The 17,167-nt window shown below is 41.6% G+C and overlaps 1 protein-coding gene across 1 annotated transcript; it reads left to right on the forward strand.

The window, feature by feature from the left end:
* Positions 1–1,776: 1,776 nt before the first annotated feature.
* On the forward strand, positions 1,777–14,932 carry mn1a (meningioma 1a). The gene is made up of 4 exons (XM_036595222.1): positions 1,777–2,363; positions 2,541–5,806; positions 10,949–11,010; positions 11,933–14,932. Exons 2-3 carry the CDS (start codon positions 2,695–2,697, stop codon positions 10,957–10,959), a joined length of 3,123 nt encoding a protein of 1,040 aa, XP_036451115.1. The 5' UTR covers positions 1,777–2,363; positions 2,541–2,694; the 3' UTR covers positions 10,960–11,010; positions 11,933–14,932.
* The last annotated feature ends 2,235 nt before the right edge of the window (positions 14,933–17,167 follow it).

Raw genomic sequence — 17,167 nt, forward strand, 5'->3', positions numbered from 1 at the left:
GGAAGATGTTTGAGTTGTGCTGTTCTGTGTATGTCTGTGGACTAATTTTTGTGCCAATAAGACTTGGATTTGCGTTTTGTAAATTTGGTTTGGAATTCTTTATGCCTTTAAATTAATTTTGTATTTAATGTTTTTAATTTTTGAATCAGAACAGACCAAATTTGTATTCTATAACTAGTATGTATTTTTGTAATGAATCTAATCAAAGCAATGTAAATTAACATTTCAAATTTAATTAATCACCTTCAACCTTCTGAAACACTAGAATTAGGTAAGCCCATGAGCAGAGATGCGCAGCTCCACCTGCCCTGCTTTTTGTATCCTACCATAACTAAAAGAAGGATGCTATATGTCTGGTGTGGGACAGTCATGCAGATGATGTCATCAAGGGCTATCTTTTACAGAGTGACTAGATGTCGACACATTGCTCTGCCCCACATCATTACTAATGCACATACTGTGATGTAGCAGATACAGAAGCTTACTAATGCCATTTTAATTTACTACATTCATTTCAAAAGCTCATATAAAAGCTCTACATGCACATATGTGCTCAAACTCTGGAATACAAGTTCACTTTGATCTGATTCAGCTTGATGTACAAATCCAAATAATGGCATAAAAATTCTGATGCATTTCAAATTCAAGTCCTGGCAGAAAAATCATTCCATACAAGTCCTCAAATCAAGTTTGAATGTCTGTTTTACTGAAAATGCTGCACCACATATGGCTGAAGAATGCTAAAATGCTATCCCTCATAGGTTATTTGCATTACTTTTGTACACTGAAATTGCTCTTTGATTATTGGGGGAGGGAGGGTGGGGAGGGACATGTGTCAGATACAATGTTTAAATCAGAAATACTGTAATAATATAACCACAAAGAAGCACTTGCAAAAGCTACTGTTTTTTTTTGTTTGGATAATTTGAAATTCAGGAGAAATAGTGAATGTACAATAAGATCTTTTTTGTTCGTTCTCTTTTCTGTTTTTACAGCTTTTGAATTGGACAAAAATGATTTAGACAGTGGAACTTAACAGAATGTCTAATAAATTTCAGCATAAAAGGTTTTAAATGTTTGGTTTCATCTCTACAGTATTCCTTCAAAGGTTTTACCTATTTTTACATTAATATGAATCCTGTTATTACTGCAATTCTTGTTATATGCAAAACATTTCATATTTTTAGATTAAAACTGCTTTTATGTATGCACAGACGTGTTGCTAGTCACCACTAGATGGCAATATGTGACCTTTTCAAACAAGACAGGTGGCCCTACTGATTTCTCAGGGTGAGGGAAGCTTAACAGAGTTTACTACAGCAGCAGGACTCGCATAATCACATTATCACCATAAATTCATGGTGTGGGTTAAATACTTCACTTTCCTAATGTATTTCATTATCTGCAACAATACTGCATACTGTGCTTAGAAACAGTACAGAAATTGCAATACATTGTAGTTTAGGTATGGACACTAAATCCTACTTTTTTTTCTCTTCAGTTTTTATTACACTTAAAATTTCATTTGTGCAGTTTGCCAGCACTTAAGCGAGGAGTAGATTCATATTTATACATTATATACATACCAATTACAATATAAATTTATAAATATAAAATCAGTTAAAATATAATTTATCCTTATTCATAAAAAACTTTAACATTAGCAATATGGTGATATATTTATTACTTAAACTAGTTTAAAGTCCCTGGTCGTCGTTCCCTCCTCGTCTGGGGGCGTGGCTATGTCAGGCCCCGCCCTCCCCGCCGTGGCCGTATTGGTGAGCGGTGGGCGCTGGTGGAGATGAGGGAATGTCAAACTTGTTGCCGAGTGGCGAGATAAACACGTCCAACATGAAGATGAACTGGGCTGCCTTCAGGAGCTCCCCGTTTTTTTAAATACTGCGAATGGTCAGTTGGGCAGCCTCAGCCAAGTAAACGGGACTAAGCGCAGCCGGTTGGATATGTTTCACACAGTGACAAGAGTCGCGGTTGTCTTGGACATTCAGTTCACAGGCGACGGACGCAGAGACTTGAATTTGTAAGACAAGTTCATCCTCTAGCGGATCAGGAACGGCCGCTGTTACAGTGGAGTGAGAGAGTTTTATAGTACATATTGCCGGATTGCTCTAAGATGGGACTGTGCGCGGGCTACGCTGCTTTGCTTTGCAACGTCCTGGATTCGCCGTCGCTCCCAGGAACGTTTCGTCTTGCAAAATGAATATTACAGAGTGTTTATGAAGATGTACGTTTTCCAGGATCAGCTCCTTAAGGTCACTTACTTGTCCTCGTCATCTGCAAAGGTACCAAAGTTTTTCGCACTACGTGGATATCACGCCGACTGCCCTCATGTTGGGTCTCCGGAGGTATTGGCAATTAATGTCATCCCAGTTTTTATCATAAATATTATGTCATCCTGTTATTATAATAAATAACAGTACATACTACTTATAACTAAGACGGGGCTTTTATTAATAATTTTATCACAGATACGTATTTTAGTGACTTATTTAAGATTTTTTAAATTTATTTTTTGTTAACAGTATGGACCCGGTTGGAAAGGAAGAAAGTAAGAAAAAATATTTGGAATTACAGAAAATGGGATCCCCCATCACTTCGGATTATTTGCTTTGATTTTGTTTTAAACTTTGTGTGCTTAAAGAAAGCTAATTGCACAAGCTATTGTGCAGAGTAACAATGAATGCTAACTATAACACTTCTGGATTTCACATGAAAGCACCATCAATAGCTGTAGAACCAGTCTTGGATCCTTTGAATGAACCCCCCATGCAGGGGCTCAACTTCATGCCAGGCAGAGAGCAGTATGGATTCCAGCCTCACAGCCATGGGGATATGCTCACTACAGGACTACAGCAGCAACATCAGCTCCATATGCCGCCGCCTTTCAACAGCCAACAGCTTAATCCTGACCAGCCTTCACACCCCTACCACGATGGGGTCGCCTCATGCTTGCATGGGGACAGACACATCGGCTTCAATGGCAGCAATACAGGCCACCAGCAGATGTTTGCGTCAGAATTTGGTCAGCTCACAGAAGCCCAGACACGAGAATGTCTCTCACAGCAGCAGCAGCAGCAACGGCTGGCTAGTATGCCTGATTACCATGTCCACAGCCATCCTAACAGCAATCATGCTGTGCCAGCCCCATGTTTGCCTCTGGACCAGTCACCTAACCGGGCTGCGTCTTTCCATGGCCTCCCATCTTCCTCTCCCGAAAGCAACAGACTGGAGCACTATAGGCTTTTCCCACAGGGAAGGGCGGGTGGGTCGCAGTACTGTTTCCCATGTGATCCTCTGCCTGGCCATTTTGATGTGACAGGATTCTCTACTCCTGACTCCACTGAACCCAGATTCTCCTATTGCGAAGCGGAGAGCCAGATGGCTGGCTGTAATTTCCCCACTTTCAATCATGGCGGCTCCCGAGCTTTGATCGGCAGTTCTAAAGTCGACCAACAACTACCTCAGCAAAACACATATTCAGAGAGGTTTGGGAACAGGGGGAAATTGGAACCAGGAGTCTCTGCTAGACATCACCTCATGGCCCAGCAGAGAGGGCCCATGGCCAGACAGAACCCTGGGTCCCCTGTTCTTCCCCGGTTGTACCATGCCCCAGACTTTATTCCAAATAGTCCAGACATGCAAAATGGCAGTGCTGTGGTCCATGCTCAGCATGGCCAGATGGATCATCCCATGCACAGATTAAGTAACCACAGCATGCATTCTTTTGGGGAGCCCATGTTTAACGTTCCCCAGCTTGGACCTCAACCACCCCATCAGCAGCACCTCAACTCCTTTCCCTATTTGAATATGGCCAAGAGGCCGCGGTTTGATCTCCCAAATGGCTCTGCTGGAGAGAGCTGCAGCCCCATGAGCAGCAGCTTACATAATCGGCCGGGCCTTGAGAACCACCTCTCTCCCTCTGCCTTCCCTGCTCCCATGGGGGACTTCACTGCTCACGTGATGGATGGTTTTCCATCGGGCCTCCCACATTTAAGCTGTGGCCCACACCAACAGCAGCCGCTGCCTCGCCGGCAAAACGCAGCTATGATGATTAAACAAATGGCATCCAGGAATCAGCAGCACAGACTGAGGCAAGCCGAGCTCCAGCCTCTAAGTCACCAGGGGGACATAACACCAAATGGCATGGTTCAGAGAGGACCGCTGGGTAGTATGTCGCAGGTGAATTTTGAAAAGAAGCATAATTTTCATGGCAACTTTGAGGCTCAGAGCCCCCACCTACCTCATGAAAACTCCTGGTTTCCTGATTCACATCAGCAGTGTAGGGAAACTAATATTCATGCAATGGAGCAGACACAAAATGGACACAATCCTATGTTTAGATCAGGGGTAACAACTGGAGACATGCAGTCTTTAAATTCCCCTGGGCCACACAGTCAGTTTGAAAATGGCATGAACAATACTCTGCAGGTACATCCACCCAATGACGGAACAATGCAGCCAAACACACCCCTGGACAGGAGTCAGCATGAATTTGGAGGAGCCGCTATGAGGCGGCAGCACAGCTTTCCTCCTGGGGGGCCAAATCAGCAGGGAACCCCCCAGAGCAATCCTCCTGGCTTCATCTCCTCACCAGGGAACTATCAATCCCATCCTGAGTACCTCTCCAGCCAGCACCTGTCAGTCAGTAAGCTTGGGGCCCTGTCTTTGGGGAATTTAAACAAAGCCAGTACAAAAGACAGTGTGTTTGGCCAAAGCTGTCTGGCAGCTCTCTCCACTGCCTGCCAGAATATGATTGCCAGTCTAGGGGCCCCAAACCTCAATGTGACTTTTAATAAGAAGAGCCAAAATGAGGCCAAACGCAAACCAGGTCAGGTGGAGCAGGACGTAAATAGCAGTGGCGGTGGCGGGGCTTGTGGCCCAGGGGCAGAGTATTTTCAGAGCAATGCTTCTCAGAATAGTCAAACATCTTGCTCTGGGAATAACAACAATGCAACAGCGGGTCAAAGTGCTCCAGGCCAGATGGCGAAAAGGGAAACTAGCACCCTCTCCCCAAACAACAACATAGATTCTGGGAATGAAGGGAAAGCAGCAACAGGCAGTGGCCGAGGAAGAGGAAAGAGAAGACGGGACAGTGGGCACATAAGTCCAGGAAACTTCTCCCCCTCATGCAGCAGCAACCCTGTGGTTAGTCCAGGCCAGCAAGCATCTTCTTTGAGCATGGGCATTGAGGGCCATGGCAGGACACCTGATGGCTCTCTTGTCTCCCCTTCCTTTGGAAAACCTGATCTTGCAACTTCTATGGACAGCGGTATTCAAAGCGTGGGAAAATCTGATGGTGTTTCACCTTGTATGGATTATCTAGATGATGCTAGCCCTAACTACAGCAATGAGGATCCTAGGACCAACAGAACCAGCATAAAATGTAATTCAGACAACAGGACTGGCTATCCTGACACGCCTTGCATGGAGCAGGTGAGGACACCGCTGGGTAGCTCAGGCCAAGACGAAGTGCATCCTCTGGAGATTCTCCAGGCCCAAATCCAGCTGCAAAGGCAGCAGTTTAGCATTTCCGAGGACCAGCCACTCGGAGGAAAGACTGGCAAAAAGCCGGACTGCCCGTCTGGACCCAACGGAGACTGTGCTCTGGCAAGCGGCAGCCCAGAGTCAGGAAAAGGCTCTGTGAATACTATTGACCTTGACTCTCTCATGACAGAGCAACATGCCACCTGGTATGGCCCTAGCAGCAAGGCTCTGATAAAGGACCCTGGGAATGGCAAGTGCATGGGGTTCTGGGACAGAGCAAGAGGCCAGAGTGACAACAAAGAAGGTAAATGCAATGGACTTGCAGCATGAGCATGATGAATTGGTGGTTTTATGGACTGTTGAGTTTACTGTGATGACTTAATGGCTGGATAATGAACAACTTTAGGTGGCTTAACCTCTGGGGGCTTTACAGCTAATCTTTCTCAGAGAAACGAGCTTTAATTAGCACACTTTCCAACACTCTGTCTGGAGCTGACAGACACAGCATAAAGAGAAAAAATGTGGTGCTTCTTTTGCTGGAATAGAGCAGTGTACAATCTTTGGTAGAGAAATGGTTCAGTTCAAATTCACAAAAAAAAAGTCCAGGGCCATTAAAAATGTTCCTGGTTTTCAGACAGATAAAAACTAGCCATAGACTAAATTACAATGACAGTCAGGATTTCTTCATTGAAAAGACTGTCTGTGTTTTATTATCAAATGATAAAATGCTAAATTATTAGCATGCAAACTACGGAGATATTTGAAATTAAACATTATTGTCATGTTTAAAAAAATACAGTACCGTGTAACCACAGCAGGATCAATTGAAAATAAGTGAAAAACTTTTCAAAACTCTACAGAGACACGCAGCATTTCCTTTTCTCTGTCAGTGTTAACAATATTCATACAACTAATTTATTACGATTTATTATTATTATTATTAATATTATTATTATTATTATATTAATAATGACCCTTAATTTTAAATAATTTCTCTGTACGGACGTCGTGTAATTTTACGTTCCTAGATGGAAAGAGAACAGACTGCAGATACAAGGCGGGAAAAATTAAATTGTTCGCAAAGACTAGTCCTTTATCCATAATTACCGTATTATTATATAAATGTACTGAGCCACTTCTGTGACATTTCTGTGTAAAACTGAAGTAGCATTTAAAAATATCATGAAACTGAACCGGTGACTTATTAGCCTGTATTTGTAATCAGAAATGAGACATTGTGATAGCCTACCTCAGTGAACTGCCGCTGGCTAATTTGTCCTTTTCCTCAGAGAGCTTTAAAAATGATATGAGCAGTTTATGTGGCTTGTTTCAGTGTTTGGAGTCGGAGGTGTCTGAGAATGTTTGGTGAATTGTTTAATTAGTTTTGTCCATTAATCTCCTCAGATTATACTCAGTCCAGTACGCTTCTCCCGAGGCTTATTTCCCCCTTTGTCTCGTTATCAAACCCCGCGAGATTTACGACATTCAGCGCGTGGCCCACTTAGAGCCACGGCATCAGACGGATGAGCTCGACTGTGTGGATTTATTGCGAGTGCTTTTAGTATTTATCACATGACGTATTTCCCCTTTTCAAAACAATTTCCAAGTGAGACATTTTAAGAGCCCTAAAAAAAAATTAATAAATAAATTAAAAGAAAAAAAAATGCTGTAGTCTACTACAGTTGTCATATCTAATACTGTGATATATGATAATTTGATAAAAATTAGGTTGGCCTACGTAGTTTAGTGAGACGAAACGTAACGTATCAATATCACAACTGTGCTCAAAATATAAGATGGTTACTGTCTTCAGCGTTTACTACTACTGTGATTAGTGATGACAGATTCGGCTAATTTAAAATGTGTTCTTCTTTTCTTTATCTGTCTCTGACTTTTTTTATTAATGTATTGGTGTTTGAAGTATCCCTCTTTTATAGCCTTCTCTGTGGCCATTAGGTTGTGATCATGTTAGTTTTTTTTTTTAGCTAGTCTTGAAAATGCATTGCATGGTGGAAGAGCTGATTTGCTTTTTGACATTTTGAGGAGGTTTTGTATTGTTCATTTTTAAATTTACTCCACTGCTCCCTTAACATTGCTGCTAGCTTAATTAAAGGGAAATTCCACAGATTTTTTCGAAATTGCAGCATAATTAAATCGTTCAGATGTAAACAGCAATTTGGTGTGAAATGCTCTATTCTAGAGAAACTTGCAGTGTCAGAATTGATCACAGTGGTGGTGATTGGAACCAGACATCTGAAGAGTTTCGGTTTCAGAATCTTTTACATGTAATGGTTATGAATATGTTGCCTGTTGCCTGAGAAATTGTTTTACGATACTTTGCAGAAAAGGCTTTAGACTAAAACATTTACTAGTAAAAACTCAGATGACACGTGTAGATCCCCTGGTTATTTTGGAATATAAATGAAATGGCTATATTTGTGTTTCACACATCGCAGCCTCTGGTTCTTATCACCACCATTGCAGAGAAATCCGAGTCAGTAAATTTCTCCACAATGCACCATTTTACATCCATTATTTTTTTACATCTAAACAATTGAATTAAGCTAAAAAAAAAAACAGTGGAATTCCTTAAAGTAGTATTTGAAGACAGTGTGCGATAGCAAAATTACACAACGTGGAAATTCAGATTCCACAAGGCTGATTGTGACAGGCAAAGAGAAAGCAAAAAACGCTCAGCTGTAATGCTGTCCGTGCTTTTATAGTTTTGCCTAATCAATGGAGAAGGCTGTCAAGTACAATACTTCCAACAGGAGCTGTCGGATATTCTGACAGCATTGAGGCTCAAAGAATAAACACGAGGTCCAAGATAAGAACTACACAATGCAAATAACTCTCAGCTCTCTCTGGGGAAAACAAGCTCAAAACATCTCAGACTGGAAACACTAGGACAAATTTAGTCAAGCAAGCATTCATCATGTAAGAAAAGAATTACTGCTTGCTATTAATGCTCATGTGCATTGTTTTTTAGTGCTTCTTCGAGTCCAACACACAACAAAGGCAGTTTTCACCAATCTCTTTCATTAGGGAAGATGATAATGCTAGTGAGATGTATAGCACTGCTTAAAGCTCTTTCACTGGTCTTGATGCTCATCATATCTGAATGATATTGCAAACTGGACACTGAGGCTAGTAGACTAGTGTGTTGGACTGCTCACTTCTGCAGCTAGAATCATTTTCTACTTTCTGATGGTCAGAAAAACATGCATGCGCACCAGCCAGAGCGATGTTTTGTGAACTTCTCTGTAATTTACATGAGCATACCTTTTATGGGAGTGTTTGTCTATCAGAGTGAATTAAGGTGTCTGACGTTGTCTGCCAGAGCTCCTCCTGTACACGGTACTTTTTTCCATTAAGAACGTAAGGAGAAATGATGATCTTGTCTTGGCATTTCCCGCTTGGCTTTTGCCAAAAGGGAGGCCTGCGCTGTCAGAGATGCATCAGAGAATCCGAAGCCTCTACTTTGATTTATACATCTTCCATCCCTGCAACACCCTCTTACTTATAAACCAGTGCTATAAGTGCTGGGTCGCTATAGTGTGCATCCAGGCTGAAGACACTTTCCTGTTGTAAATAGCATGTTTATTTGAAACTATAGTATTCTTCAAACTGTAGACATACAGTATAGATAGAAAATGTGTTTTAAATTTCTCCTATCAAAATGTATTAAAATATGTAAATTTACACACAGTACTCACTGAACAATAATAGTTTTCAAATGGTTTTGGCTTGAACAGACAGTTCTAGGAGAAAAATGTTCATTGGTTTGCAACCTTTTACATTATGTGAAAGATCTTTCAACTTCAAAAACGTGCTTTCTCCTTTCACATCTCACATCATCTTTACAAAATGGGTTTTTTGAGGGTAGTGGTTCTTAAACCAGTCCTCAGGGACCCCTATACAGTCTTTATTTTTTCTCTATCTCTATCCCATTAAAAAGTTGTGAGTTGGAGCAAAACTGTGGACCATCTGGGGGCCCTGAGGACCAGTTTAAGAGCCACTGCCTGAGGGAATCTAAAGTAGTAGTTCTGTGTCAGAGGTCTTCATATCTGGATCTTGAATTCAGTTTCCAGTCCTGAATTTTGTAATCACTGGTAGGTGAGCCATGGGTGGCCAATCGTTTAAGGCCAGTCACACCAGCATTTACCAGCCTTCCGGACCAGCTGTGGTCATGCTATCTCAGCAAGGTGAATATCTAGTGTACATCAACAGTTTAGTTAACTGCCAGTGATTAGAAAATCCAGTGCCGGAAACTAGATTCAAGATCTGTGTTTGAAGACCCCAAAAAACCCTTTTTGGCATCTTCTTCTAAAGCTCAAAGTTTAGAGTCATGAGGATGACCAACTGTGTTGTCTCTCCAAAAAGTTTCACACTCGCTTGATTGTCATGCAGACTAAGCAGGAGAATAGTACTGTGTATCTTTGCATGATATGTACTTTCAGCCTCAATGCAGTTCTTTGTAACTTTGTAAGCCCCAGTTGTTGAGCTCAGTTTATACTTTTTTTCCATTTCAACTCCCAATCATTTTATCATATGCATCTGTGAGATCACTGAAGCTAGCCGCACCCTTATAGCTACAGGATAGCTACGGTTTCTCCCTTCGTTGCCGTGGATCAGAGCGTGGGCTCTGAAGTTCCCTGTGAGCTGCATATGGAGCAGAAGGGTGTTACTGGTCCATGTGTTGAAGTTTTAGTGCCTGTAGAGTGCTGGCCAAAGGCAGTGTGTTTGTGAGCCAGACAGAGCAAGTCAACCATCCACACAGCAGCAAACCATCCACACTGGGCCCCACAGCTGGCCTGAGTTCCGAAGCCTTCCTCTCCCTCCATCCCGCCCTTCATCCTTTCCTGCTCCAGCCCCTGAGCTCATGAAGGCAGGCCCTGTACGTCGCGGCAGTGGGTGGGGGGTGGGGGGTGCGGGGGGGCACTTGGCGGTTGCGGGGGCTAAAACGGCCCCAGGGCTCAGATGTGAGACTCCCTCAGTGCTTTTCGGGCCTCTGAAAAAACTGTGAAAAGCCCTTTCATACCCCTCGGCCTCGCTCCCCGCTCACTCTTTAGAATATTTTAGGGTAATTTCATTCGAATTTGTCAATGGAAATTCGAACCATATAACAGCATATAAAAAGGGCTCCAAGAGGGACTCGTTTATGTAAAAAGCGAGCGCGAGTGCCAAACTGTTTCTGTGCTCTTGCTCTTGTGTGAGGGAGGCACCCACCGGGCCCCCCCACAGTTGTGTTGGCAGGTGTTTAGAGGCTTGGAATAAAACTACCCAACAATGTCAAGTAGACACTCCAAGACTTGAGTAATGAAATGTGCCCTGCTGCGATGATTTGCAAGATTGAGCTCAAATAGCTGGAATGTTCTAATCCTAATAGGTTTGCTGTTTAACCCTGTGATACAATCTTAATATCTTTCTCCATCTCTTTCCAAAGGGCTTGGGTAGGACTGCTTTTTTGGATGTCCCTCAATGGCTCCTCGCTGTATCGCCGAAGAGGTATCGACATAAAAACCATTTTCTGTTGAGTTGTTGAGGGCATTTGTGGCATCATTAAAACTGACAGCATCCAGCTAGATCCAGAGTTTTAGGAGGACAGTGACTAGTTGCATTTACTGAGTTACCTGTACTTAAAGAGACATTCTGGCCTAAAACTAGCATGTAATATGTTAATTGTTATGTTCTGTATAATTCTGTAGTGTGTGATTTTGTATCATTTTCAAGTTTTCATTCATCAGTGTCCTCTCAATAGAGTACCCGGCATGCATTGCTAAAATAGCCATAGGCTTACAACTTCAACTGTAGTGTGAGCTAGCATCAATGATACAGCACTAACTTCATCTGACGTTTTTCTTTGTTAAAGGAATAATTCAGCTAGCGACCAAAAAAAAAACAAAAAACAAAGCAAAGTACAAACATTGCCAAGTATTCAGGCCAAAGCACTGCTAGTCTTTTAAAATGGACATCTTCAAGATACAAAGCATCTTTCCTACTCTGTAAACTGGAAAATTTTGCTTTAGAAACCATGTAGCACTGCTGTAGCCTGGCCAGCTCTCACTGTGAATTTGTGCTTCAAAATGCGCTATTTACAGACACCAAGAGGGTTATTAAAATAATACAAGTATGAATTCAGTGATTTGTACTTATAACCGAGTAAATGAATCGTATCTATTCGAGAACATGATTAAGAGCATGTCCTACCTGTTTAACTACATAAAATACTCATTTGACAGTTTAGTAAGTTAGTATGTGCACCACTCTCCCCTAACAGTACTTGGGTTTATGCCTCTCTGCCCACCTCTGAGCATAGCTATTGCATACTTGTTTGAAATAAGTTGTGTTAACTCTGAAACTTGCTCATGCTATGGTTTTTTTGGACTCTAAAATGGCAGAATGACTGACATGTGTCTCTTCTCTGCAGGTGCTGCTCAAGCTCAGTGTGGGAGTGGGGGAGGACTTGAAGGAGGCCACCCGCAGTGCCTGTCTCCTCGCTGCACAGGGGGACTGGGGGATGGAGGAGCCCACGAAAGCTCCACTCCTGGCCTGGAGCACATCAAACTCAGAGACACCCAAGACCAGCTCCAAGCATTCAGAGGGGGTTGGGGGAGAAGAACCCCCTGCCTGCTCCCACCTGATGGGTGATGTTCAGTCCCAGTATATTTTTTTGCTGGTAATCGGATACCGTCTTCACCAGGAACAGTGAGGCCACCATCTCACTGTATGCTGCTAGGAGGCCACACATTCACAACCTCTACTGGAAACTTCACCACAGAAGAGACTGAGGACTATGCGATTTGGGAAACACACATAAGCACACCAGATTGGAATGTTGGACAGCATGGTTGAATTGCTTTTAGCAAATTTTTTTTAATCCTTTTTCACCATTTGTCCTCTTTTCTAGTTTTGTTTTACCTCATTTTTTAAAATGTTGAAGTGAAAATCAGAATGTTTTTCGCAATATTTTTTTTTTTTTGAGATCTTTCTGAATGTAGACGTTGGTGAAGAGGTGAACATATTTCTCTTCATTCAGGTCACAGTGTCCTAAGCCAGTTTCGGGTGAAAACCCAACTCATTCTGCCCACGTGTTATGTACAAAAGTGCCGCACAAGCCTAATGCTCAGTTTATGGGCTGTGTGCATGGAAAATTACAAAATGCGTATGATGTAAGGGAAGGCTGCGTAATACGTGGGAATATCGCGCAAAAAGTGGGTGAAGATATTACATGTGTGATTATATATTCTATTCGATTTACTAAAGTTGCGGCCGCTGGTTTTGTATCGATTTTTCTCTGCCTTTTACAGACAGGCTTAAACTAGCATTAAGCTGCAGTCACAATAGACTACAGCAGTTTGTATTGCCTGCGAAATAAGAGTGACCAAGGCTGGTCCGGAAGATTGGCGACAAAAATATCCTCCATGTTGGTGCAGTTAGCAAGCTCGCTAACTTGCTAACCGGGAACAGTAACGACACAAAAGTAAACATAATTAAATCAGATAATATTTGCTCATGAGTAAATATCGTGCTGCACACTGAGTCGTAGATGTAGATAACTGGCATAGTTGACAGCAGTGCCGTGACTTGTTTGCAGCTGCAGTTAGCCAAGGAGCTAACAAGCGGACTAACTCACCTATCACAAACAGTAAAAACACAAAAGTAAGCATCCTTATATCACATAACTATATTTTCGCCACAGCATAGTGCTGCACACTGATCTATAGCAAAAAAGTTCGGATTGGTTGGCGGCAGTGATGTGACTTGTGTGCAGCTGTGGTTAAGCAAGGAGCTAACCTCGCAGTTAGCAAGCTGGCTAACTCATCTGAAACAAACTGTAAAATCACAAAGAAGTCTCCCAACTCCTGGGGTATCATGCAGTCTCTCTTTTGTTTGTTTATGTATAGCCAGCAAGGAAGACATGATAAAAGGATTGTGCTTAGACACTGCTAAATTGGCATTTCCTTCATTTTGAGGGTTCAGTGCTAGGACTGTCCCTTTAGAGGTCTGCACGGGCTTAGCAGTAGCACTACAGGTAGAGGATGCGAATTCACACATCAGGGTTCACCAAAGTTGATCTCGATACAGAATTTTGCTTATTTATCCCGGACGTTTGCGATGTGAAATTGGTCATCGTGGCAAAATGACACCCCTGCAAAATGTTTCAGTTGGAAGAAACTTCATTCATTGACACCACTATCTCTTTGTTACAGAACTTTTACCCTTTGTGTTGTCACTTATTGGCTGCTCCATAATTTCACTGCCTTTTTCAAACCCTGCAGCTCAGTTAGGGGATGGGGCTTCACGCAATTGTGATAAGTTGCTGTCTTAGTAAACCAAACGTTAATTTCATTTTGCAGCTGCATCAAGGCCCGTTTTGCACTGTGCCTGCACTCGTACATACATCTGGCCCTGAACATTCTCTTCTTGGTTTCTGATAGCTTCAGAAATCTCAGAAAAGTCTGGCTGGTTCCACCAGTCATTTCATCCGTAAAACCACCTCGATTCTCGTAAAGAAATGCGCAATTAAATATATGTTCACCACAATCATCCTTCACAGATCCTTCATATCCCACATTCGAATCCCGTTTTTGTCCCACAGTGAGCCGCTTCAGAATTAAGACAGAAACTATTCACACTAGAAGAACCACTTTCAGTATTGTGTTAAAAACTCCTGGCAGTTCACTTTGGTCCTCAGCACTCAGCTTTTCTGACTGCGGTGGGTCAACCTTTTGACTTTGAAAGGCCAGTGGGGGTTCTCTCCTCTCCCTACTGCTTTTGGAAATCTGATATGTAGGCTGAGCTCATCCCTTTGTGGCCTGCCTGGCCAGCGTCGGAATGCCATTGTTTCAAACCGATACTCTTCTCTATTTGGGTTTTCCCCTTCACTCGGCCTTCATTGGCAAACTGAGCTTCTCCCTGCTTTTAAGCTAACTGGTCCTGAATATGTTTGGCCAGAATTGGCAGCCCATTCAAGAGGGGACAATAGCCACTGACAAAAGACTTTTCCCTTTTAAGAAAATGGCTTTCCTTCTGGCAATTTAAAAGGTCTTTAACCAGTTTATTGGTGTTTGACACTTCAGTATTTCCATGCTCTACCTCTTCCCCTGTTTTGAAATGCATTATTTTTTGTCAAATTTACTTGACATCGGGACACATCATTTGCTTCTTAATATGGCCTTCTTGCTCATATAAATTTACACTACGTGAATCTTTTTGAGAAGACTTTGTACATGTGGAAGTGGCTTTTTAAAGCCCAGAGGTTTCACTGCAATATTTACACAGCTAAAGATGTTTTTTGTCCTATAATTTGCTGGTGTTGTAAATAAACTGTATAGCAACTGTATATTATGGATTAATTAACAGGAAATATGTTGTAAATCACTGTTTTTTTCTGCTCCTGACACTCAATATAAGTTGAGTGCATTAAGTGTTTGTCGTTTGTCATTCATGTCACAACGTAGAGATTTGTCCTTTGTTTAAACAGTTTGTGCCAAAAGGAAGCCAAAGAGTTGTGCTCTTGTTTAGTGATGCCGAAGATTTCTTAAAAACAGCTTCTTCTTCGGGTTAAATTCAAGTCTATTTGATTAGGGGTCTACAAGGTTGAGATATAGCCTGAGAAATGCTGGTATCATGCTTAGCCTGAACAGTAGGAAAATAGTTTGAGAGAGAAAGAGTGTGTGCGTAATTCTAAAGTTAAGAAATACGTGTGAGAGTGCTTAATGGGGTTTCTGATTTAAATGATTAAATGATTTGCTTGTTGCAAAGGCAGAAATATCTAAGAGCACATAGGACATGACTAAACAGTTGAAAAGGAATTCAGATTTTTCAAAAAATCCTCGTAATTAAATTGTTAAGATGTAAACAGACCTATTCAGAGTGGTTTGATGGGAAACGCGCTGTTGTAGGGAAAGCTACCAAGTTAGATTTTGTTCACAGTGGTGGTGTTGGGAACCAGACATCCGAAGAGTGCAACGCCTCTAAAAACTCTCTCACAAAAAGCTATTAAGTGGAATGGTTAAAAAATGCCTGATGCCTCAAACATTGTTTTTATGATAGTTTTGAGGTGAGGTTTTGACCTAAAATGCATTTTTAAAAATATTTTGATCACATGCAGGGGTGTTGTTAGGCACAGTTGCACCCAAAGAAAACATTGTTTCTAAGAATTTTACCATTATCAACAAATTACATCAAATCAGTAAGTTTCTCTATAGTGAATCATTTTACATCACTCTGAATGGTTCCTAAATGTTGATTAATGATTCTTGGCTTGGCAGTATGGTTCTAGGACAAACCTTGAATTGGTATTGAATACATTATGTGCAGGTTCTTTAAACTTTAAAGGAGAATTCCATCATTTTTTCCAAAATCATCAGCACAATTAAATCAAAACGATGTAAAGAAAATTATTCAGAGAAGTTGATGTGAAACACTCTAACCAGCTCAGGACTGTTCACTGTTGTACGACAAAATAGTCCCTAAAAAGTGTATTTTTATCTGATTTACCACATTTTACTATTATCAGCATTACATAAAAAATTTTTTAGACAAGATTTGTAGGTTGACTGGATGTTATTGACAGTAATTAAAATGGCTTTTTGTTGTAGACATTAGAACCCCTGGCTCTTATCACCACCACTGTAAAGAATTCCAGGTCAGTAAGTTTCTCTACAGTAACCACTTCACATCACACCACTCCGAATGACTTTGTCTACATCTGAACCACTGAAATAAACAGATATTTGGAGAAATTAATACCATTCCCCTTTAAGAAAGTGCACCTCTTATCCAAAATGGTCCTTTAAGGACCCACCAGTTTAAAAGTGGTTCTTCTGTGGCTTCAAAGAATCTTTTTTTGTCACCTTTATTACCTAAAAGTGCATGATTACAGTTGCACACATTCATAATCTTTCAGTCAGGTTACGCTTATGATCTCTGATGAGGGACTGTACTGAACAGGACAGAAAGGGTTAACACTGCGGTGTCCTGAGGCTCCCAAGGGTGACGCACAGTCTAAGAGACGGAATCTTTAACAGGAAAAGCAGTCTGAAAAATGTCCTAGCACAGCTAGGCCGAAGGTGCATTTTCCTTGGCTGCCGCCAGACATTCTTGCACTTGTTTTTCCAATTTGCCGGGGCTGCAGCGAGACACTTTTCCCATTTGGAGATGGCTGCAAATTTCTCTTTTTGCTAGTTCATATTGTCATCAGGGGACTAATTTTCAGCTCTCTGTAATTCCGTTTGCTCTTAGCAATGCCCAAAAAACAAGAAATTTTTCACCCCTCTACGGGTCTGAAAGAGTTCATACTGGTTTGAAACATAGTTTTTCACCCTTTATGGTGGCGTACACACTGTATTATTTATCATATAAAAATTTTTAATGATTCAAAACATATGAGGAATTAATGTGTTTATGTATTTGGCCAATCCTAGCCATTCCATTTCATTAATTTTTAATGCATTACTGTAAAAAAGTTCATATTTACAGTATTAGCATCATCTCATTTAGCTGCTCTGTTTGTCTTTGCTGGGCCTGTTTGAGTACCAATATTTAGACAAACCGGTTTGTTGGAACACAAACATATTGGCACAGAGTTCTTGCCTCCTCCTTTAAGCCTGTAATATTCATGTGTGTTTGTTTTAGGCTGAGGATTGCTTTTCCATTC

This window comes from Colossoma macropomum, unplaced genomic scaffold, assembly GCF_904425465.1.
Source record: "Colossoma macropomum unplaced genomic scaffold, Colossoma_macropomum, whole genome shotgun sequence".
Taxonomy (NCBI): Eukaryota; Metazoa; Chordata; class Actinopteri; order Characiformes; family Serrasalmidae; genus Colossoma; species Colossoma macropomum.

What these genes read in the sequence shown, in the direction of transcription:
- mn1a (XM_036595222.1), top strand. Translation starts at nt 2,695, where the DNA reads ATGAATGCTAACTATAACACTTCTGGATTTCACATGAAAGCACCATCA.